The 23,969-nt window shown below is 31.1% G+C and overlaps 2 protein-coding genes and 1 pseudogene across 2 annotated transcripts; 2 read left to right on the forward strand and 1 right to left on the reverse strand.

Moving 5' to 3' along the window:
* Positions 1 to 750: 750 nt before the first annotated feature.
* On the reverse strand, positions 751 to 3,163 carry LOC100816034 (pentatricopeptide repeat-containing protein At1g31920). Its single transcript, XM_003533402.5, has one exon. It carries the CDS (start codon positions 2,705 to 2,707, stop codon positions 893 to 895), a length of 1,815 nt encoding a protein of 604 aa, XP_003533450.1. The 5' UTR covers positions 2,708 to 3,163; the 3' UTR covers positions 751 to 892.
* A 10,374-nt stretch (positions 3,164 to 13,537) lies between these two features.
* LOC100816559 (probable CCR4-associated factor 1 homolog 11) lies at positions 13,538 to 14,954 on the forward strand (annotated as a pseudogene).
* A 778-nt stretch (positions 14,955 to 15,732) lies between these two features.
* Positions 15,733 to 22,232, forward strand: LOC100803926 (extra-large guanine nucleotide-binding protein 3). The gene is made up of 9 exons (XM_003534251.5): positions 15,733 to 15,944; positions 16,642 to 17,702; positions 17,967 to 18,104; positions 18,439 to 18,543; positions 18,639 to 18,818; positions 19,179 to 19,356; positions 20,106 to 20,353; positions 20,989 to 21,161; positions 21,492 to 22,232. Exons 2-9 carry the CDS (start codon positions 16,734 to 16,736, stop codon positions 22,084 to 22,086), a joined length of 2,586 nt encoding a protein of 861 aa, XP_003534299.1. The 5' UTR covers positions 15,733 to 15,944; positions 16,642 to 16,733; the 3' UTR covers positions 22,087 to 22,232.
* The last annotated feature ends 1,737 nt before the right edge of the window (positions 22,233 to 23,969 follow it).

A 23,969-nucleotide genomic window follows, 5' to 3' on the forward strand; every position in this document is an offset into this window, starting at 1 on the left:
CATATGGTCAACTAATAAAAAAATTATACTAATATTAGTTATAATTTTAAATTAACTATTATAAACATTTAAAATAATTATATAGGATTGAATTAGTTGGTTATAATATTTCATTATGTAAAAGATAGTTTACAATTACACAAACTTACAAAAAAATTATAAGCCTGGATTTTTCTTATTATTCTTGACTTGTATTTCTCTATTATAATTTTTAAATAACCTAACACATTAAAAATAAAAAATGGTCAATAATTCATATTAATGTTGTAGTCTGAAACATCAAATACTCTTTTCTTTTTCTTCTTATATTACTACCGTGTTTTATGTGAAGACTACCATCAAGTGCAACAAGATAAACACTACTTATCATTGAATACAAACTTCTTTGTGAGTATCATATAAAAGAAAAAATTAACAAATTCTTTTGAGTATTATTTGTGGGGGCGAAAGGTCCAAAAATTCAAAATAGTACAATGAGTTAGGTGCTCTTCCTCCAACTGCTTTGTGTTTCTGAAAACCAAGAATTTATATGACAGTCTTCTACTCTTCTATAGCCTAAAGAAAGAAAAAAGTTGCGACATAAAATTTGTCAATTTGCAGAAATCTTCGCTTATTCTTACCCTGATGTGCCTACAATTTCTATAACAAGTAGTATATGTTAAAGAATATAACCAAAACCTATTTTCTTGTCTTGTTTATGTGCTATGGATAGCAAATTAGCAATATCATTGGTAGAAAAAGATGCTCAAATTTACCAGAATGTCCAATCTTATTTCAGGTAGTTGTCTATTTACTGCAATATATATAACTAACAAATATGTGTGGGAAATGTCAAGACAGGAAAAAAAATACTACCCCCATAAGAACCCTTTATGCATAAATGCAATGAAATTCACCAATAATCTTTACATGAGCAAGTTCCATCTTTAAAATGGTGGAAGCGATTGCGGTCTCTTACAGTAATTTCCCGTTCATAGATCACGGAAATGAACTTAGTATATGTATGACAGTCATTACACATCCTAATATTTCTTGATATTCTTATGCGAGATCCCTCTGATGTCTGTATTAGTGCAAAAGCAATTGCCAACTTCTGACTATGATGTTTCAGTCTCTGCCTCTTTTCATCTTCATCCACATCAAGCAACACCTGTGACATGTCTGGCGTATAACCTTCAAATTTCAACTGCCATTCCATTTGTTGAATCATATCATAAATGGTTTCACATTGTGGTTGAGACTTGTCCTGTGAAACAAACTTGTAGACATTCCTATTTGCTTCAACCAAACTGAACCCAGGTGTTTGCACCAAGTGTTTTTCTGCCATTTCTGTTCTGATTCTGGCCACATCAGCCCATTTTTTAGCCCTTGCATACATATTTGCTAGCACCAAATAGTCCCCGGGATTGTGTTGATTCAACTTGAAAATATTCTCAGCTGCAATCTCCCCTATTTCCAAGTTATGGTGTACCTTACAAGCACTAAGAAGGCTCCTCCAAACCACATCATTAGGCTTAATTGGCATGCTTTTTATGAGGTCATAGGCCCCCTTTAGCATCCCAGCTCTCCCCATAAGATCGACCATGCAACCATAGTGCTGAATTGTTGGTTTAATCTTATGCTCAAATTGCAGGCGGTTGAAACATTGAAGACCCTCATTGACAAGACCAGCATGACTGCAAGCACTTAACACACCCACATAGACAACATCATCTGGTGCCAAACCTTCCTCCAGCATGTCAGAGAAAACGCTTAGAGCTTCCCTACCACGCCCGTGAATGGCAAGCCCCGTGATGATTACAGTGTAAGAATATCTATTCTTCTGAGCCATGTTTTGGAATACACAAAGCCCTTTCTCAAGGCTCCCACTCTTGACATACATATCAATTAATGAAGTCTTCACAGCAACATTGAGTTCACTAATGTTCCTCAACAAGATCCCATGTATGCACCTTCCAAAATTAGGAGACCCCAAATGAGTGCAAGCAGAAAGCGCGCTAACTAGAATGCTCTCTTCAGCCCTATGGCGCCCCTCACCGCTCATATCCCCAAGAAGCATCAAGCACTCATGCCACATCTCCACACTAGCATGAGCACCAATGATGGAACTCCATGAAGCCACACTCTTTTCATCCATTTGCTCAAACACAACACTAGCATGCTCTATTGCCCCACACTTGCCATACATGTTGATCAAGCCATTTTGCACAAAGACATCACCCTCAAGACCTGCCTTAAAAACATGAGCATGAATTTGCACTCCTTCCTTGAGAGCACCTAATAGAGAACATGCCTTGAGCACAAAAGGGTAGGTGAAGTTGTCAGGTTCAATTCCTCTTTCAAGCATCTCAACATAAAGCAACAAAGCTTCTTCAAGATTCATGCTATTGACATTTCCTCTAATCATGGTATTATACTCAAAGCTACCAGGTTCCTCAATCTGCCTGAAGATTGAGCAAGCATACTCCATGCTGCCCCATCTGGATAAAGCACACGTGGCAACAAGATTGCTGCCACAGAAAGAATCATAGAAGAGACCCAATTTTAGAATATGGGCATGAACTTGCTTGAATTCTTCCATGCTCTTGCATCTCTTGAGTAAAGACAATCCCTGCACATTGAACTTTGCATTCAATTCAGAGCTTTGGGGTGGATTATTTGGCAGTGACAAAAAATGGGATTGGCAAAGGACAGATGTCCAACTCATACTTCCATCCACACCATGTTAAACCAACAAGCTAAGCTAAGCTAAACATAAAATAGCATGCAGCTCATTATCAAGTCCAGGAGATACAATTGATGAAACTTTCAATGTAAGTGAGAATTAACTCAAAATTATAATATAGAAGCTGAGAAGAGATAGCTATGCATCAGAAAAAAGATGAAGTCTATGATCCATGATGCAAGAAAAGTTTATCAGATGGCTGCAGAGTATTTGACAGGTGTGTATGAATTTGGGGTGTAGTGATCCCAGTTGCTGAAATGGCAACGGGAAAAAACTGTGAGAAGCATGGGTGGTGTGGTTTTGGGGGTTGACAGCGAAAGAAGATCTTTTTTTTTCAAAGGGTTTTTGAGAAGAAGAAAAAGATGGTAATTTTGAGAGGATTTGAATGTCATCCATGAAATTTGAGACAGCATTTCAGGCCACAAAAAAAGCAGCGTTACATTATGGAACATGGGATTTTTGGATAGGATAATGCGCTTGAGTTTGAGCAAGGGTTGGGCCCACCAGATTCTCCTCGCATGTTAGAAGGCCTCTAATATTTCGCCATGTGTGTGTTTGGATTTAGGTGCGTAATTACTTTTCAACCCTACAAAGTTACAAATTTATTTTCATAATTTGTCGGAACCGTTGTTTTGTGAATTTAGAGACGGATCTAATGGGAGAAGAGGCCATAACAACTTCTACATTTTTTTTTTTGAAGGGAACAACTTCTACATCTATACTATATTCTTCCCTCATAACTTCCATAATACTACTACCTGTATCTATACCTATGGCTATATCTACTATATATACTCCCTCATGAAATACTATACTGTATCTTATTTTCTTTTATACTATACTCCTCAGGCTTTGGTTTATGGTGAGGAGTTATGGACATATTGAGAGAACTATGAAATTTTCTATTCACTTTTTTATTTAGTAATATATTTTTATAATACATATATTCATATCAGAAGTCATATATTTGATATGCATATTTTATATTTATAAAATTTAATAAACACAATAATTAATAGTAATATATAAGGATACGATAATTTTATTTATATTTTAACATAAATATTGTTTAACTTTTATATAGATATATATGAGTCAATCTGATTTTATTTAGCCTGATTCCTTTAAATAGATTGGACCAGACAAACTCACATATCAGATCCATCATGTTTTGTCTACTCTATGTTTAACCCACTTAATTTGCATGTTAAATTAATGGACTAGTCTATGAGACTAATAATAAAATATTTGAAATTTAAAATATAAATATTAAAACCCAAAAGAATATAAAACAATTCACAAAAACTTTAAAATGTCCAACATAATTTCAACGAAAAATATAAGAAAATATGTATCGTTTAATGAAATAGTAAAAAAAAAACTTCATTTACACTGATCAAAAACTTAATACCGCTAACTTTTTACATCAATAAATTATAAATATTCAAATATTAAGAAAGAGATCAATATATACTACTATCAAACACGAAATAGTAATTATTCAATAAAATTACTACATAATATTAAAAATGTAACTTGTGGATTGAACATACAAGTTAAATAAACTCACATTTAAATAAACTAGCATTTTGATTAATTCTGACTCACTTAATCTGCGATTTAAACAGTACAATCTAAGATACACACTCCTTTCAATCTCTCTTTTTTGTCTCTTTGGGTGGTGTTTGTTGTAAGTTTCTTATGATAAACCTTAATAATGATTCCTCCCTCAAGGAAAAATTATTCAAGCAGTATCCTGAATGTTTAGATTTTTGTCTTTTGGTTTTCTTGAATAATGACGATAAGAAAAAGCGTACGAGCTACACGCCTAACCTAAAAAATAAAATTTGTTGTTGTTTCCTACAAGTGAAGCCAGAAATGGCTTTTTTTTATCAAAATGAGTTAAAAATTAAAACTATTTACCATAATAGGTTCGTCAAAAAATATTTATCAAAATGGATGATTTGTTTGCCATGTAAGAAATAGGAAGCGGTTACATCTTGTATTTTTTGTTTGTCTTGTTGTAGGAGAATTCTTCAAGTATTTAGCATATATTTTCACCTCAATCAATTATGTTTTTGTTGTATTGATGAGACTATTTATCATAAATATAAATGTATAATTAATTATGAAAAAATTGGATACTTGCTATTAGTAACAAAGAGTGAAGTAATATGAGTATGTATTTTTATTTCTTTTGTAATAAAAAAATTTGTTTAAACCTTAATTTGTTTATATATATAATACTTTTTTAAAATTTACTTGTACATAATTCTTTCAAGTATTCCGGTGACACATATTTTAGGTTTCAATTTATTTCTATTATATATTTGTGTTATAATAAAGGAGACACATTTAGTCATAATATCATTTTATCTAAAATATGATTATTTTTTTATCAATAAGAATCAAATTATAAGATTTACGATAATTTATATTTAACTCAACCAATTAAGTTAGACTCTTATGATAAAATGTATTATTTTATTAAGCAAATATATTTTAAAATGAAGAAAAAATAAAATTTCAATTGTAATAGTGTTTGATTTATTGTTTAACTTTTTATTATATAATTGGTTTCATGGTAAACTTTATAATTATAATATGCTTTTTATTTTTAATTTATATTTTATAATCTTAACTAAAAATTGAAATAAAGATTAATAAAGTATATAGAAATGAAGGTAATTTTTTGCTTTCTAGTTAAAAATGTTAAACGAATATTTTATGTTGGTGTAACTGATGCTAAATTGAGTAAAAAAATAACATGAATTTATTAATAAAAATGTTTAGAATCGGTCAAACCGAGGATAAACCTAACAAAATGAACCTCCTGCTATGGACAAACAAAAAGTGCGCCTCCTACTTCGTAACAAAAGTCACCCATTTTAGTAGCTTGGTAATTAGTTCTCATTTTTATTCCCATTTTGAAAAAAAAAAAAAAAAACCGCCAGAACTACTCAGAAAAAAGAAAGGCAGAACAGTTGAAACAAGCAAATAAAGCCTTAAATTTGGTCATTTGTTCCCTAAACGGCAAAAGACCCAATTCCTCTCAGAGGCCCAATAAGTAGAAAGCAAAATAATAAAAAACCAAAAAAGCAATCCCTTCGTCCCCTAAGGCTACATGATAGCTTTTGAATTTGATAAGCTAATAAAAACACATGATATAGGGTCATTTGTCTAAACTTAAAAAAAATTATATAAATATTTTAGTAGGAAACAGATAAAATTTACTTTTTAAAAAATAAAAAATTACTTATTTTAAATAAAAACATAAAAAAATAATAAAACTGCTTATATATAAGGAGAGGTGTCCACTGTTCAATCTTGTTACATGCAAATACTACACCTCTACCTGACTACCTCCATCTCTCAATCATGATCCATCTCTTTGCCTCTCTCTCTCCCTTGGGAAGAAAAAATAAAACAATAAAAATGGTGATTATGAATTTCTAATGTCCAACCAAACAATCAGCAATCTACCAAAACCACCATGGTATAAGAAAGTAGCAGGTAGCAATTGTTGCTCCTTTGATTCAGTATATAGTTCGTCCTTATAAATTATAGAAGTACTTGTTAATTTTAAACAACTTAATCTTTTAAATAATATTAGACTCAAATATATTTTTATCACTTAAAATATGTTATTCTAATCATTATAAGAAAAATTATTCATTTTGTCATTTTATTTAACAGAACAAAATTAGCGTGTTTTAATCACTCAGAAAAGACTAATTTTTTTAAAAATTTTAAAATTAAAAATTAATATTTTTTAAGAATGAAAAAAAAATTGATGGATTAAAAATATATTTAAATCTTAATACTATTTTGATTTAAATTTATTGAGTTTATATTTGGAGAATTAAAAAAATTATATTTAAAAACCTAAGGTACAGATCAAAATGTTTTACTTAATGCATTTTTAGATTAAATTTGAAAATATAAGGTTGAATGAACTTTTTACAAGTTTAAGTTTTAAAAGAATTCTAATATCACTTTCATTTGAAATCTGATTTAAAACCAGATATATAGGTGTGAATAATTACTCAAGGATAAACCAAACATAACTTCATACAATATCAGGTTCTTCAAATAATTTCTTTTTGAAATAAAATATTTTTATAGTTAGAAGTTGCAAGACTAATTTTTTGAGTCAGAAATTAATATTAAAAAAATCAACAAAATCTTCTTTATATACACTGTTAAGATATCAAAATTATATCAACACGATTAAATAACTCAGCTATCTACATATTAGACCTTATTAATAATTGTTCGGATAATCTAAAGTTGTACTTAAACAATTTCACATACGCATCCTAAATCAATTTAATGCATTCAAGAGGACTAGTTCCTCTATCTGCCATCTATAATTAACAATTCAAAGTTGTGAAAAGTTGTTTTAGTAAACTAAATTAATATTCATCCGGTCCCACTCCCATGTGGGATTAAATGTTTCCAACTTGAACGTGGAATTTATTGATCATGGTGAAAAGTTAGGTTTTTTCACTTTGTTTTAATACAATCAATAAAAAAGGTTTTACTCGGAGATTTATCACTAGACTTTTATTTAAAAAGTTTTCACTCTAACTTTGTAGCATGTCTCCTTACTTTTTTATATTAAAATAACTCCATCGCCATGTTTGGAACTTCACCTTGCATGCCACTTAATGAATAAACAACCCAAGCCTTAGAACATATGCAGTCCCAAACGACAAAGGACTCACATGGTTTGTGAAACCTTTCCATGCATACACGTGACTCGAGAGTTCATAGGAAAGATCTCCATATTATTCTTTGACTAACTTTTGCAATGACAGTCCAAGCTAGGCAACTTTCCATCTTCAAATTTGATTGACTTTTATTATATATAAAGAAAATCTCAGGCAGTCATAGATATTTAACATATTTTATTTTAAAATACTTACACATTTTTACTCTGATTAGAATATATAAGAAGTTGAAAAATTATTATAAGTTAAAAAAATTGAGAAAGAAGTTGAAAGTTAAAAAAACAAAATGTGTTCAATTAGATTGTGTTATATTAACTTTTTAACTTATTTTGAAACAATTTTAACTTAATGTAAAAAAATAACTTATTAACAATGCATATGGTGTTAATATCATTATTAGTAGTATCACTCATAATTAGTCATTTAATTTGTTATCATTGATCATCATTTTATTTTTCGTCACTATTATTGTCACTCTAATCACTATTATTAATCTCCCATGTTATATATAATCATTCTCACATTCATTATCCACTCTTGTCTAGTTATTACATCTCTTAACAATCTAATACCATTGTCATTGTTAGTATAACTATTGTTCATCACTCTATGTTGTCATGTTTGGATTAATTTCATAGTGAAAAATAATATTTTTTTCATGATAAAGGTAAAACAATTAATAAATTAATACTTAGTTTTTCTTTTTTATGATAATATCGTGATTTTATGGGTAGAATTAATTATTGTGTATTATTCAAACACACTTAGTTATCATTACTATGATAAATCATTACTTAAATATATAAGGTTGATTGGAAGATTAAAAAGAAAATAAATGAAAAAAGTCATAAATTTGATCATTTCAATTATAAAAACTAATAATTAATATCTATCGATAAAAAACAATCAAATGTTATTGATAAAAATGAGAAAGATATAAAATAATGTGTAATACACGTTCAATTTATAGAACTTATAATTAGTAACTAACCATATATCTAATCTATTAATAAACCAACCACGAACTACTTCTCAATGTTGTTTTTTTAATTATAAGTGAGACGGTTTGAAAAACAAGTACACACAAAAGTCATTATTAAAAACAGTTTTATATGGTAAAATAACGTCGAGAAGCCCGCAAGTTCAGTGACATATCAATTTGGACAATAATGTTTTTGGGCACAAAATTTACTTGGTAAAATAAAAATGAAAATATCAACATATCATTGTTACTTTTATACTTTATTTCTTTTAATTTACCGTAATCCTTTTTGTATTACAATTGTCATAGGGATTATTAGGTTAAAGTATTCGTTGCATCAAGATCTTCTACACTTTATTATGTACTGGTATAATGTTTAGAGAAACCAAAAACAAGTGAGTCCTATAGTTTTGAAAATTAAAGAATTTAAGAGGAGTCAAACTCCTTGATTGCCATTAACATTCTTTCAGAGGACGATGGAAATGAACATAATTGTGCATCCTTAGTTGGTACAAATAAATAATCATGCGTTAGATATGATTATTGCTTTGGAGATTAAAGTAGCAGCACTTTTACGGTGTGGGAAGCTATAGTGTGCACTGTTACGAAGCATGAGCATACTTTAGAGACTAGGTTCTACCCTTTCTTTTAGGTTCCTCAATTTTGAAGCGTGCAATATTTCTCTAATCAATCATGGGTCCTTTTTGGATGGGTTGTTAGCTTTAGTTTAATCATTTTGGGTGTTTGACTATGTTTTCTTCGTCTAACGAAAAAAAAAATAGAATTTATTTTTTTGTGTTTATTAATAATTAACGTTATATATAATTATCTTTTGATTATATTTTTTATAAACCCGCATTTTTAAGTTCATTCAGTACAATACAGTTTTTATTTTTAAAATATATTCGAAAAGGCACATATATGTATTTGTCACATGAATATTCAAAATAGAAAAAACAACGTGTACGTAATTTACAAAATTAAATATACGAAAACAATTTCCCATTTTCTCAAATTCGGCAGATGTTCCAATTATATATAACGTTTAAAAGACTTTATTTTATAAAAAAGTATTATTATATTTAATTAAGATTTTTAAATAGTATAAATAAATTTTGTGATATTTAATTAAGATTTTTAAGATTTTTTAAAAAAGATAACAAAATTTGACGATATTAAATTAGAATTTTTTATAACTTATAAAAAAATTGATATTGAAAATATAAAATTTTTGATAGATTATTTTTTAAGAATGATTTTGATGTATTTTATTAGACTTTTTCAGTATTAAATATATATAAAAAAATTTCACTCAAATCCTTAAAATTTTGTTTGACTTTTTTCTTTATTTTTTTATTGGTTATCAGATTTTCTTTTATTTCATCCTAATACTTTATTTTCTCTTTAATATTATTTATTTCTCCTATTTATTTAGAAGAAAAAATGTCAAATATACTCATTTTCTCTATACTTTTTCCTTTATTTTATAAATTAAATTAATGTGTCTTATGTGCTAAGATTAATTATAATTTTCTTATACATGTTCCACGCAATATTTTCGAAATTGACATTCTTAATTTTGTTAGTCACATAATTCCATAATCCACTTATCAATTTTTTCCACCTTCATTACTCCCTTCTAATATGTGTTTATTATTGTATCTCATTTAAACATGTCATTAGATTTATCATAAAATAATTATAGTAATTAAAAAATTCAGAAAATCAACATATAATTTTAAATCTTATTGAATTCAAAAGTGAGAATGAGAAGATGCTATTGGAAGAAAAGTAATTATAGAAGAACATAAAGTTAGAATGAATATAACTAATAAAAGATTAAAAAAAATATATTGATTTTACTTTTTTTTATCAAAACCTTGTTATTTTTTATTATTTTTTTCACAAATTTTTGTAATTTTGAATGTGTTTTTGAACATTCATAAAAAAAATAATTAAAATCTTATAAATCTATAAGGCTTTTTTAAATCTTTTAAATTCTTATGATAAAAATTCACTGAAATTCACATTGTTATAAAAGTCTTAGTAAAAAAAATTTAATTAATCATAATATTCTTACATAATTTTTAAAATCTATAAGATTTTTTATACTAAAATAGTCTTTTAAAAGTCTAATCCAATATATCATAAAATTGATATTTTTTAAGTAAAATTGTAAATTTGGTCGCCCAGTTTATCTCCAGTTTCATATTTGGTCCCCCATTAATTTAATTCACAAATTTGGTCCCCCTATTTTATAAAATCGTGAAATATAAATAATGTCTTTTATGAATATAAATGTTTCAAATACCATCTCCAACAATCGTAAAATTAATAATAAAAAATAAGTAAAATTATATTTTTTGTCCCTCAATTTATCTTCAAATTCAAATTTCGTCTTCCAGTAATTTAATTTACAAATTTGATCTTCCTACTTTATAAAATCGTGCAATGTTGGTCCTCCAGGTCACAATTGGACGTTCACCATTAACAAGTGATGTTGACTATCACGTGTCACGTTCTTATTGCATGATGACTGTCACGTGTCATGTTCTGATTGGTCAATAAAAACAACAATTCGTTTCATCTTTCATGGAGTTGACATTCAATCAGAATATGACACGTGACAGTCATCATGCAATAAGAACGTGACACGTGATAGTCAACATCACTTGTTAATGGTGAACGTCCAATTGTGACCTGAAGGACCAACATTGCACAATTTTATAAAGTAGGAAGATCAAATTTGTAAATTAAATTACTGGAAGACGAAATTTGAATTTGAAGATAAATTGAGGGACAAAAAATATAATTTTACTTATTTTTTATTATTAATTTTACGATTGTTGGAGATGGTATTTGAAACATTTATATTCATAAAAGACATTATTTATATTTCTTGATCGAGATAAGATTTTTCTGTCAAAAGACATTATATTTCTGTCAAAAAAAAACCGAGATAAGACTTTTGGCTCTAAGGTTACGTGGCGAATATGCTTTAATTTTGACAATTTGTCAAGGAATTGAAAGTTTGAAACGGCGATAAATGAAGTGTAAAAAACAATCATACTCACCATTTTATAGCGCGTTCGTTACAGATATATACTTAAAGAACAATGCTATTTTTTTTTTACCAGGAATGCGTGTAGTACGAAAACACATACGAAAGGAATTAAACCAATCAGAAAAATTTATGACAATACATGAGTGATTTAAAAATGAAATAAAAGATGACTTATATTTAACCACGTCATTCGTGCATGTTTCGTGCATCACTTTTTCGTAACATCTAACATTATCCATACTTAAATAACCAAGCTCTTTCCAATGTTTTTAATTAAGGTTCTATTTCTCCATTTAAAGTTTTGTATTAATAAATCAATTAAACCGTATATATATACCATGATTTAAAATGTGCTACACTCTAGTGAAAAACAAAAAAAATCAAGAATGAAATTATCATCTGCACTCACATAATGCTACTTTTAAATCATAGTATTTGTTCTCTCTTTAAATTAAAAGAGTTTTAAGTAACTATTATCATATTATGTTTAAATAAATTATTAGTAAAACTCCTCCTTTTGAAAATACAATAAAAATATATTTTATAATGTTAAAAATATAATATTTTTTTAATATATATATTTTTTTTTTGCTAAAAGCCTCTAGTAAAACTTATCAACTCTTAGAGCATCAACAACAACACTAGAAGAAAAATAAAAAACATGAAAAAATTAAAATCTTCATTCATCGCATATTTAGCCATAGCATCGACCACTTGATTAATACATTATTAACCTATATAATATATTTAATAGTATAATGACAAATTTAAAATTAATATATTAAAATATTTAATTTATATCGTTGAGTTTGAGGTCCACAAAAAATTTATTTGGCCTCCATCTTTGACATTTTAAAAGTAATTAAAAAATAATTAGTCAAAAATAGTTTTGAATTTCGATTCAAAAATGAAAAAAAAAAAGCATAAAAAGATATGAAGTTAGTTGAGTTAAATTTAAAATTTTCAATAAAAAATTAAACAATGAATCATCATTTAAAATTTAAAGAAATGGTATTCACTATGATAGTATGGTTTGACCGTGAATTTTTTTTCCTTCTATGGTTTTCTCAAGCTTTGGTTTAGACTTTAGAAAACACAACTATTTTTTACTGGATGCATTACTGTATGGCTGTATGGTTTTCTCAAGTTACAGTAGAACTACATTTTAGTTTTCCGAACACAGTATCCAATAAAGAAGCACGTATTAAATCTGAAAAAAAAAACTTAAATGATTTTAAAAATTCTACAAGAAAATAAATTATTCAATTACTAAACAAATTTAGAAAATTCAACATAGAGGAAATGGTGAAGAATAAATATATTATTAACAATTTCATCTTATGAAATAAAAATACTTCGCTTTTGTTATAACTTTGTAACAATTTTCTAATACTAAACTTTAACTTGCTATATTTTTTTATTAACTTATATTCTTTTAACAACAAGATAGAAAACTTCACATATTTTTTAAAACATAAAAATAATACTTGTGTGATTTATTGAATCCTATGTTTTTTTTACGGAATATTGAATCCTATTTAAATTTCACGAAACTGGAGTAGTGCGTCATTAAGAATGATATTCTTTTATAGGCTCATACTATTATAGTTGTAATGTTTCACTCATATGTTATTCAATCTAAATGGTAATAAGTGATGACATCAAATAAAAACTGCACCTAACATATTTTTATAAAAAAATTAAAAGTATTTTTAAGAATTAAAAATAAATATTATCTTATTGATAAGAAAAAGAATCATGTTTAACCTTATAAATTTTGTCATCAGCCACATTTAACCAAAATATTTTTACTATCAAAACAACTTTTTTTACATCATCAAAATAACCTTTTATTTTTATAAACTCGAATGTCTTTTAAGAATTGACATCCTCCATATTTTTTCATAACATCAATTAACAATAAAATTCATCATCATATCCATCAAAAATAAAATTATCTACTAATCATATCACATCAAATTAATATCATCAAAACAACCCTTGTAGTTTATAATAAGGAATACCTTACCCTTATGGATCTAAAGGTAACCTAAAATCACTTATTGTATACAACACGGGAAGGAACGATCTCTTAAGCTATAAAATAACCTCGCACTGAGTTGTATCATTATTTTATTTATTTGTTTAAAATATCTCAGTTAAAATCAACTCAATCTTGATTTTCTTGAACCAAATCTTAATTTAATTTAGGCTGTGTTTGCGAAACTGATTTGCTAAATGTAAGAGAGATTTTCTCAAAAGCAATGAGAGTGTTATTTCTGCGTTCATGTCTAGGAAATATGTATTGTTTTTTTTTTTAACGAGTTTTTAACAGGTTTTAATTAGGATATGTTTGAGTTTAAAGCCATTGTGCGGTGGTGCATGTTCCCATACCAATCGAACAAACAAACGCGAAAGATAGATTATTGATCCGTTGGAAAGTGCCATTTTCATATCATAAACGGTTTCTCAAACATATACTTGTATGTGGTTGTATCTTCTAAAAATAAACTCATGCCGATTGATAAAATAGACTAAGACTAAAGTGCCTAAGTGAAACTCCTTTCGCCTTCACATAAGTTTATGAAAAAAAGGTAGTAACCATTTAGGTTCATTCAATTTAATAATAAAAAAATTAAATGAACCGAATTTGATGATGACAATCGAATTGAAAGGTTTCCATAAATGTACACTTCTACGCTTGCAACCCCTCCTTCCATCATTGCCAACCCGCCACGCACTACGTCGTGCTCAAAGCCAACATGGATCGCTTCCACCTGATTCAGATCGGCCTCACCCTTTCTGACAACGCAGGAAACCTTCCCATCCTCGGCAACTCCAACGCCTTCATCTGGGAATTCAACTTCAGAGATTTCAACGTCACGCGTGACGCTCACGCCCACGACTCTGTCGAGTTGCTGCGTCGCCAGGGCATCGATTTTGAGAAGAATCGTGACTTTGGGATCGACTCGTTCTGGTTCGCAGAACTGATGATGTCATCCGGTTTGGTCTGCGACAACATCGTTAGCTAAGTGACTTTTCACAGCGCGTACGATTTCAGATATTTGGTGAAATTGTTGACGCATCGCGCATTGCCAGAGGAATTAAGAGAGTTTCTTTGTCTAGTGAGGGTGTTTTTCGGAGACAAAGTCTTTGATGTGAAGCATTTAATGAGGTTTTGCTCAAACTTGCATGGTGGATTGGACCGAGTTTGTCAGAGTCACTGAAGGTGGAACGCGTCTTAAGGAAAAGTCATCAGGCTTGTTGGCACGACGTAATGCGCGGCGGGTTGCCTTTTAATTGGTCTTAGAACAATTTCACTGGTTCCATTCCGGGTTCCATTTTCTACAACGATTCCATCCACCCGCCATGCTTGATGTTTCCAACAATGCACTTTCCGACTACATCTATTACTCCTCAATCCGATTACCATCATCAAATCTGATCCATTTAATTTTTCTACTATTAAATTGGACTGACCCAAATAATTACCACCTTTTTTTAAACTTAGGTAGGGTGTCAAAGAAGTTTGACTTAGGCATCCTAGTCTTCGTCCTAAAAAAAAATATCTTTGTGATGCAATTGGAGTGTGGATTAGGCGCGTGGGGAATGTGGGATCTGACAGTAGCCCCACGAGTTCCGTTGTCTTGTACATCACATCACCACCAGTTTTTTTGTTTTAATTAAGAAACACCATCATATGTTATAGATCCTGACATACACACATAGACGCACATTCTCCATAAATAAACATTCAGATTACAATTAAAATCTGAGGGTCATTTTTTAATCTAGTTAAAAAATTAAAAATTAATACCTTTAAATATTAAAATTTATTTATTCAAGAGTTTGAGTTTCTACAAACATGTTTCTCTCACTCTCTGTATATATATTATAGAGAGAAAGACTTAAAAATTTTTTTTGTTACCATACAGTGATATTTTTTGTTATAATGCTAAAAAATTATTCTTAGTATTTTTTTTATTTATAATACTCAAATTATAATATTATTTAAAGAAAGCTAAATTTAATATCACTTAAAATAGTTGTTCGTAACTATATAATGATATTTAAGAATCATGTTTACTTAATTATAATTATTTACCAACCTTAACACACTATTAAATAAACATTGAGTTATTGAGTTGAGAGATCAACATAACATACCATAACACAAAAAAAAACATAAACACACTGAGATTTAGCAATGGGGGTGGTAAGTGGGACCCATTGATTTTTCACCCTCATCTTCATCTTGTTTTTCTACTAGTTCTGCTTCTTACTTTCTGAGCCTCCACCTTTCCCTTTCTCTCTTTTTTTCCTTCATCAATGGTGGCGGTAACTTTTGAGAAAGCTCTGTCTTTTGGCTCTTGGAGCTCAAAAGCAAGAGCACCTTAGATTATAAGATCGGTTTCGCTTTCATTCTGTCCCTTTTCTCAGGTACATTCTCATCGTCTCCCTTCTTTCTCTCTCTAAACTCTCCCCCACCTCCTTTCTCTCACTATAAAGTTGAAAGTGATGTTTTTTTATTTTTATTTTTTGGGTTTTTCTTATTATTTATTCAAGCTTGAAAGTTCTAACATTTGAGTCTGTTTCTAAGTTGGTTTTCTTCGGGTGGCATTCATTAGCAGCAAGTGGTTTGACTCTTACGAGTTTTTTCAACACTCAGAAGAACCAACACTTGTGACCCGTTCTTCCCTCTTCTTATCTTTCTAACATCTAAGGCTGATAAAGTTGAACGGTTTACACGTTTTGTTTCTTGTTGTTGTCTATTTTTGACTGTTGATAAATTCACTTTTTCATGGGGTTTCTGTGTTTTTGTCTGTTGTCAAACTTAGATACTATGAGTTGAATTTGGTTTAATTTAATTTCATTTGATTTTTGTTTAGCATACATAGTTTTTTTTTTCGTTTTTCCAATTTAAAAGAAAACCATTCAACTATGAAGGCTTTCAAGTTTCAACGTTTGATTGCGGCTGCTTGATGGACCATGGCTGTGACTGATTCTCTATGCGCAAAACCAAAACTCCTAAAACCCCTTAATATTTTAAACATAATTCAAGCTCTTTTTTTCTTTTTTCTGAAGATATATGTTGATTTCTATCTAGTTACAATTATATTGGGATTTGTTGTTTTAGAGAGAGCAACGAGGTCTTATAGTTAAATCTGATGCTGAAGATTGAGGAACTTAAAGTTTGAAGTTTGAGGAGTGTTTGTGATTACAAAGAATATGGATCAAAATAGGGATGAGAGCTGGAGGAAATTAGTGAAGAAGATGCTTCCTCCTGGTGCTTCCATACCTGCTGATGCTTCTAATCTTGATTACTCCATAGCTATGGAATATGTTGGTCCACCAGTTTCATATGAAGTACCAAGAGTTGAGCCCTTTGATACAAACTCAAGAGCAATTCCCACTGCTCAACCACTCTCTGGATCACAAAGATCAAATACTCACGGGGGGCATATGGTGATTGAACCAATCCCTCTACCGGTGTCTCGTATTGCTGTTGGCGTAACGAGCTCTCCTAATCAAAGTCCAAGGGTGTCAGGAAGTTCAGATTCTGTGGTTTCTGTCTTACAGAACCCAGATCTTTCTTCTGCATCACCTTCGGCTTCGCCTGCTTCAGTTCATAATCTTCCAAGCAATCCTCCTAAGCCAGCTAATGAAGCGAAGAGGGCCCCGGTTGTCACTTTTAATACTGTTGATAGACCTCAGAGGAAAGAGGTGGAGGTTGTGAAGCCAGTTTATGCGGAATACGTTGGAGTTTTGAACGAAAGGAAGAAAAAGAAAATAAGAGTTTGTTACAGGTGCGGAAAAGGGAAGTGGGAAACTAAGGAGTCTTGCATAGTTTGTAATGCCAAGTATTGCAGCAACTGTGTGCTTAGGGCAATGGGATCAATGCCTGAAGGACGCAAATGTGTAACATGCATTTGTCAGCCAATTGATGAATCGAGGAGACTGAAATTGGGTAAATATTCAAGGGTGTTGTCCCGACTGTTAAGCCCTCTAGAAGTCAAGCAAATTATGAAAGCAGAGAAAGAATGTTCTGCTAATCAGCTTCGGCCGGAGCAGCTGATTGTCAATGGATTGCCCCTGAAGCCAGATGAGATGGCAGAATTACTTGGATGCCCCTTGCCTCCGCGTAAGCTGAAGCCTGGTAGATATTGGTATGACAAAGAATCTGGTCTCTGGGGAAAGGTGATGATTTGTGCTTTATTACTGAGAATATTTCTGCTTCATTTTTTCATTGTACAAAGTATTATTTTTCTGTTTAGTATAGGATGGAATGTTGGAAATTTTACTTTCAAATTTACAAAGTGACTTGTCAAGATGTTATATTTCCATTTTCCCAGCATATTAGAAGTTTTATTTTCAAATTCATCAAGTTAACTTATCTAAATGCTATATTTCCATTTGTAATCAGATGACAGGATTTAACTTATGTTCTTCTTCATTTAATAGGAGGGGGAGAAACCTGACAGAATCATAAGTTCAAACTTGAATTTCACTGGGAAACTTAGCCTTGATGCTAGTAATGGAAACACCGAGGTTTACATGAATGGTCGAGAGATCACAAAACTTGAATTGAGGGTACTCAAGGTAAGCTTTTATCCTTGTTTAAATATTATCCATATGTAAGACTCGGGTCTGCCACCAGATGGTTCAAGATATGAACAACACAGGCTGCAGCTGTTTCCCAAAGCTCAGAGGATTTTGGAAAATGATAAAATATTCTTATATGATAACACAAAAAAGATAATAACAAAACATCTCTGGATGATCCATAAGGACAATAGTAAAACATTTACAACCTGCCTATAATTGTGCATTATGATCCCTTTTAATCTTTGGATGATCATTATCATTATCATAATATCATGGGATTATGGTATTACTAAAATCAATATAATAACCTTTTTCTTTGAATTTTCAGCTGGCAAATGTACAGTGTCCACGTGATACACACTTTTGGGTTTATGATGATGGTCGTTATGAGGAAGAAGGTCAAAATAATATTAGAGGAAACATTTGGGAGAAGGTATTGGCTGACTGAATATATCTTGGTGGGAATATCTGACATCATATGAGCATGTAGAATATCAATGAAAGAAATGTTTACTTTTTCCTTGACAGGCCTCAACAAGATTCGTATGTGCCTTATTCTCTCTACCCTTTCCCCATGGTCAGCCTCATGGGCAAAAGGATGAAACTAGTCACTATACCACAGTTCCTAAGTATCTGGAACAGAAAAAAACTCAGAAGCTTCTTCTTCTTGGAATTCAAGGATCTGGTACTAGCACTATATTTAAGCAGGTATGGCTTTCATTTCAAATATTTAGACGTATATTTATGGTAAATACTTCTGAGATAAGCAATTAAGTTGTTTCAAATCAAAAGTAGCAAAAATGTATGAAAATTTGTTTGATGTTTCATTGTTTTGTTTTACTTCGAATCTTCTTTCTTTCTCTCTTTTCCCTCCCTCCTGGACTCTTTCTTTGATTCTTTTATTGGGAGGTGAAAGAGTGAGAATTGATATGAAAATGAGTATAAGTTTTCGCAGTCTCTTGATTTACACTAATGGAATTAAAAAAACATTTTTTGGGTTCTAGTGTTTAAGACTGATTTTCTTCTAACTTGATTCTCCTCTGTGGCACTCTTGCAATTGTTGAGCAGGCCAAGTTTTTGTATGGGAACAAATTTTCTGCTGAAGAGCTTCAGGATGCCAAACTGATGATCCAGAGTAGCATGTATAAGTATCTTAGTATTTTACTTGATGGAAGAGAGCGCTTTGAAGAGGAGGCTGTTTCTAGAATGAATGGACAAGGTTCTCCTGGTCAAACTATGGAAACAGGTAATATTTCATTCCATGGTAATTGTGTTTTCAAGTTTCCACTTCAGTGTTTACGGTTTAGCTAACAGGAGACAGTGTATGAAAAAATACCCTAAGTTCGTTTAATACCTTATCATCAACTACATCCAGTGGAACTTATACACTTCATTTGTTCTTAAATCAGTTAATTTCTCTGTATTTCTCAGGTTCCCTAACCCTGAGCATGGGTGGAGGAACTTATGTCTCTTCTTCATGGCTTGGTTCATTAGATTGATAGGATACAGTATTTCTAAATTTTAGTTTTTGCTGTTGAAACCTGGATATTTTCATCATTGATTTTGTTATATTTTTTATAACGCCTTCTATCGGGAGAATTAAAGGATAACTAGGCAAATTGAGCAGCTGAAATTCTGTGTAAACCTTTTGTTTTCTTAATTTCAATTTCCAAGTACTCTTTCTTTGCTATCAGATTGTCAAGTTCTGTTTCGATGCCATATCTGATATCCCCTAGTTGGGAGCTTTTTAATAATGAAAAAGAAAATTCAAAATTGATAGGATTCTAGTACTATTATTTTAAGAACTTACCAAGTGCCATAGCATTTTGAGGGGATGAGTGAAATTTACCCTAATACCAAGAACCTTGCTTGCTAAAAGCTAGTGAAGACATTAAATTTTAAAAGTATTCTGGGTGGAACAGCTAATTGAATGGGATGTGGCATACCACCCTCATAATGCTTCATGTATATAACCTGATTTCGGTATTTATTCAGGTAGCAATGGTGAAGCAAGTAATACTAGTGAATGCATTTATTCCCTCAACCCAAGGCTAAAACATTTCTCTGACTGGCTCCTGGACATTATAGCCACTGGGGATTTAGATGCCTTCTTCCCTGCAGCCACACGTGAATATGCACCATTAGTTGAAGAAGTATGGAGGGATCCTGCAATACAAGAAACCTTCAAAAGAAAAGATGAGCTTCACTTTCTTCCAGATGTTGCCGAGTACTTCTTAAGCCGGGTAATTGTTTAACTGTCGTCCTTGAAGCCATGTATTTTTGTTTAGTTAGTTGTCAGGCATCTGATATTTACTAAATCTTCCCCTAGCCATCAGTTTTTATTCCTGCCATCTTTTACTAATTTTTTGTTTTGAGCAGAGGTGTTAATATTCCCAACATGCTTTATCTGCATATCAAAATATGCTATTGCTTTGCGAGTTGTGCCTTAACCTATGTATCTCAGTGCAATATCCATCTTGTTTTTAATTAGGATTTGTTGGAAAGGGGTATAGTAGCACAAATGGAGGTTTAAAGTCTTTTGCTTGGTAGGAGCCGAAATGGAAAGGTTATAATGTAGGGAAAATAAGGGACATATTGGGACTTGTTTCCAACCCCTACCAAGCAACTTTTTTTTCCTCATCACTGAATCTTCTTAAAATTATGGTCTTTTTTATATGCTTTTTTTGGGCCATTATTCTTTCTGATTATTCACATTCATAGATACTGTTATAAATTCAGTCTATTGTATATGTATTATAAATTATAAATTATGAATAAAAATGGTTATTATTTTGCTAGCATGATTTTCCTTTTCAGCTTCAGGAAATTTGATGGTATTGTCATGTATAGCTAGATAATGTACTCTTGTTTCCTACAGGCGGTTGAGATATCTAGCAATGAATACGAACCTTCTGAAAGGGACATAGTATATGCAGAAGGGGTTACTCAGGGAAATGGTTTGGCTTTCATGGAATTTTCACTTGATGACCGCATCCCGAAGTCTGATACTTATTCGGAGAACCTGGATGCTCAGCTGCCACCATTGGCCAAGTAAGCTATATTCATTCTTTCTGAATACAACAACAAAGCCTTATCTCATTAGGTGAGATCGGCTACATGAATTACATGATATCATTAAGCTCAGTTAAAGACCAAAGTTTTGTGATGTTATTTGCCATGAGATCCTGAGGGATATCTAGAATGATGTCAGAAAATTTGGTTACTTTTGATATTGTTTGATCTGTGTAGCTGACTCCATCCAATAGGAAAAGGCTTTGTTGTTGCTATCACCATTGCCCTCACCTTCCCCCCACCTCATACACTGAAATTTAGAAACTGAAATGAGAAACGCAAAGACTAAACCCTTCTTTGATGTCCCAGGTATCAACTCATAAGGGTGAATGCCAAGGGCCTGAATGAGGGCTGCAAGTGGGTTGAAATGTTCGAAGACGTTCGAGCAGTGGTCTTTTGTGTTTCCCTAAGCGACTACGATCAGTTGTTGCTTTCCCCAGACAGTAGTGGCAGTGGAACACTTGTTCAAAACAAGATGGTACAAAGCAAGGAACTTTTCGAGACCATGGTGAGGCACCCTTGCTTCAAAGACACCCCTTTGGTGCTAGTCCTTAACAAGTATGATATCTTCGAGGAAAAGATTAGCAGGGTGTCCCTAAATACATGTGAATGGTTCAGCGATTTTTGTCCCGTGCACGCACATCATAATAACCAGTCACTGGCCCATCAAGCTTACTTCTATGTTGCCATGAAATTCAAGGACCTTTATGCATCCCTCACAGGTAAAAAACTCTTTGTGGCACAAGCAAGGGCAAGGGACCGAGTAACTGTTGATGAGGCATTCAAGTACATAAGAGAGGTCCTCAAATGGGATGAAGAGAAGGAAGAGAATTTCTATGGTCCACCTGAAGATTCATTTTACAGCACAGACATAAGCTCCTCTCCCTTTGTCAGACAAGAGTGAGTGAGTGTCCATAAAAAAAATGTTATTATTTGGCTGTTGAAAAGGGTGGAAAATGTAACATGCTGGCCAGCTTGTGTTCTGTGATCTTTTATGTATTCTGAAATGTTACGTGAAAGTTATTGATGGTTTTGGTAGAGTTCTTTAAAGCTGAACCTTTGTAGTGTATAGCTACATGCTTGCTTTTTCTTTGCATGTGGAGTGGAGCTGTTAATTGGTTCTCGTGCCTTTCAGACTTTATGGAACATTTACTCTAGCAGCAATAGTAGGGAACGCAGAGTGAAAAAAATATAATTATATGATGCAGTAATAGAAAGATTTGCCAAAGTAGGATTATCGAATTGTCTAAGACTAAATTTGTACAAGATAATGTTATTATAGGTATGCAAAGCCATAGAATATAGCAAGAAAAGCATAATAGAAAAACAAATGAAAAAATGTAGTGTTATTTTCTTTTTTCCTGATGTAAAATTTAATCATGATTCATGGGGTAACAAAAAGTCTTCAAAAATGTAGGATTATTGGCAGTTTCTTTATCTAATAATGTCATAAGATGCACAACTTGCATACCAAAATCAAATTAATCAAGGACCTATTAACAACGATAGGAATTTTTATTTTTCATTTCTTTTTGCTTGTTTCTTGACAATTACATACAAGTGTGTTATCATATGGTCCACACTTCTGTGCCACATGCCCACAAATGGAAGAAATTCGAAAAAGATAAGTGTACGTAAACTTATAAGCAATTATTGTTGTTTGTGTGAATGAATGAAGATACTATTTCACCAGTCAGATTCTTTGCCCTGAAAATTACGTCAGTGAGATGACATGATCACCACTACACACGAGTACAAGGTTCTCCAAGGGTCTGTAAGCATTTTCTCCAGAGCTAATTTACCTTATCTCTGGCACATGTTTCTCAAATCTTAAGGGTATCTTCGTTTGTAAAAAAAAAAAAAAAAGTAAAAAATAAGAGAAATGAAGAAGAAAATATATAATACTCACACTTTTATATTCTATTTTAATTCAAAATTTTCTTTTCAATTTATTTATTTTTAATTTCTTTTCCCTCTATACAAGGAACCTAAGTGTATTTGGAAGGGAAGGTTAAAATAATATTAAAGAAAATTTTTATACTTAATAATGAGACTCACATATCTTTTATACTTTACTTTAATTCAATTTTTTTTTAAATTTACATTCTCTAAACCAACCACTCCATAAATTTCTTATACCAATGGCCTATTTACGGCATACATATATTAAAACAAAACAAGTTTAACAAACTTTACATTTTTCACAGTTTTTTTTTTCACAATGACAAAATGATTTTAGACCTAAAATCTCATGCAAATTACTTAAGTCTTTCACCACTAAAACTTATATTCTTAACCTTGGAGGTGACTTTTCTTGTTTGGTGAGAAACCCTCATTAGAAAAATCATTTGGTGTCTAAAAAGTAGCTAGCTACAAATAAATAGAGTTGCTTGCAGTTTCAGCTTGAATAGTAATTGCCTAAGTAGACATCCTCAACAGGTCATTAACATCTTATTCAGTAGTATTAGGAGTGTTTTTTCATTCTACCACCTTTAGTAAGAAAAAGAAAAACTTATATTCCTAACCATGCGCGTTTGTAATCTTTTGTTAGTGGATTGTTTGGAAATCCCTGTAAATGTTATATAGTAAGGATCGGAGGGAATAATTGAACATGTGTTTATGTTAGCCCTCAACCAACTTATAAAATTGATCCAATTTAATAATAGCTAGTATGAGTTAAAAAGATTTATTATAAAAAGAATTAGAACTCAATTTAGTGACCTTTACCTTTCAAAAAGAGTTTAATATCTATGATAGTATGATTGCTTGCTGGAAATAAAAATCTTA

Source organism: Glycine max, chromosome 9 (assembly GCF_000004515.6).
Source record: "Glycine max cultivar Williams 82 chromosome 9, Glycine_max_v4.0, whole genome shotgun sequence".
Classification (NCBI taxonomy): domain Eukaryota; kingdom Viridiplantae; phylum Streptophyta; class Magnoliopsida; order Fabales; family Fabaceae; genus Glycine; species Glycine max.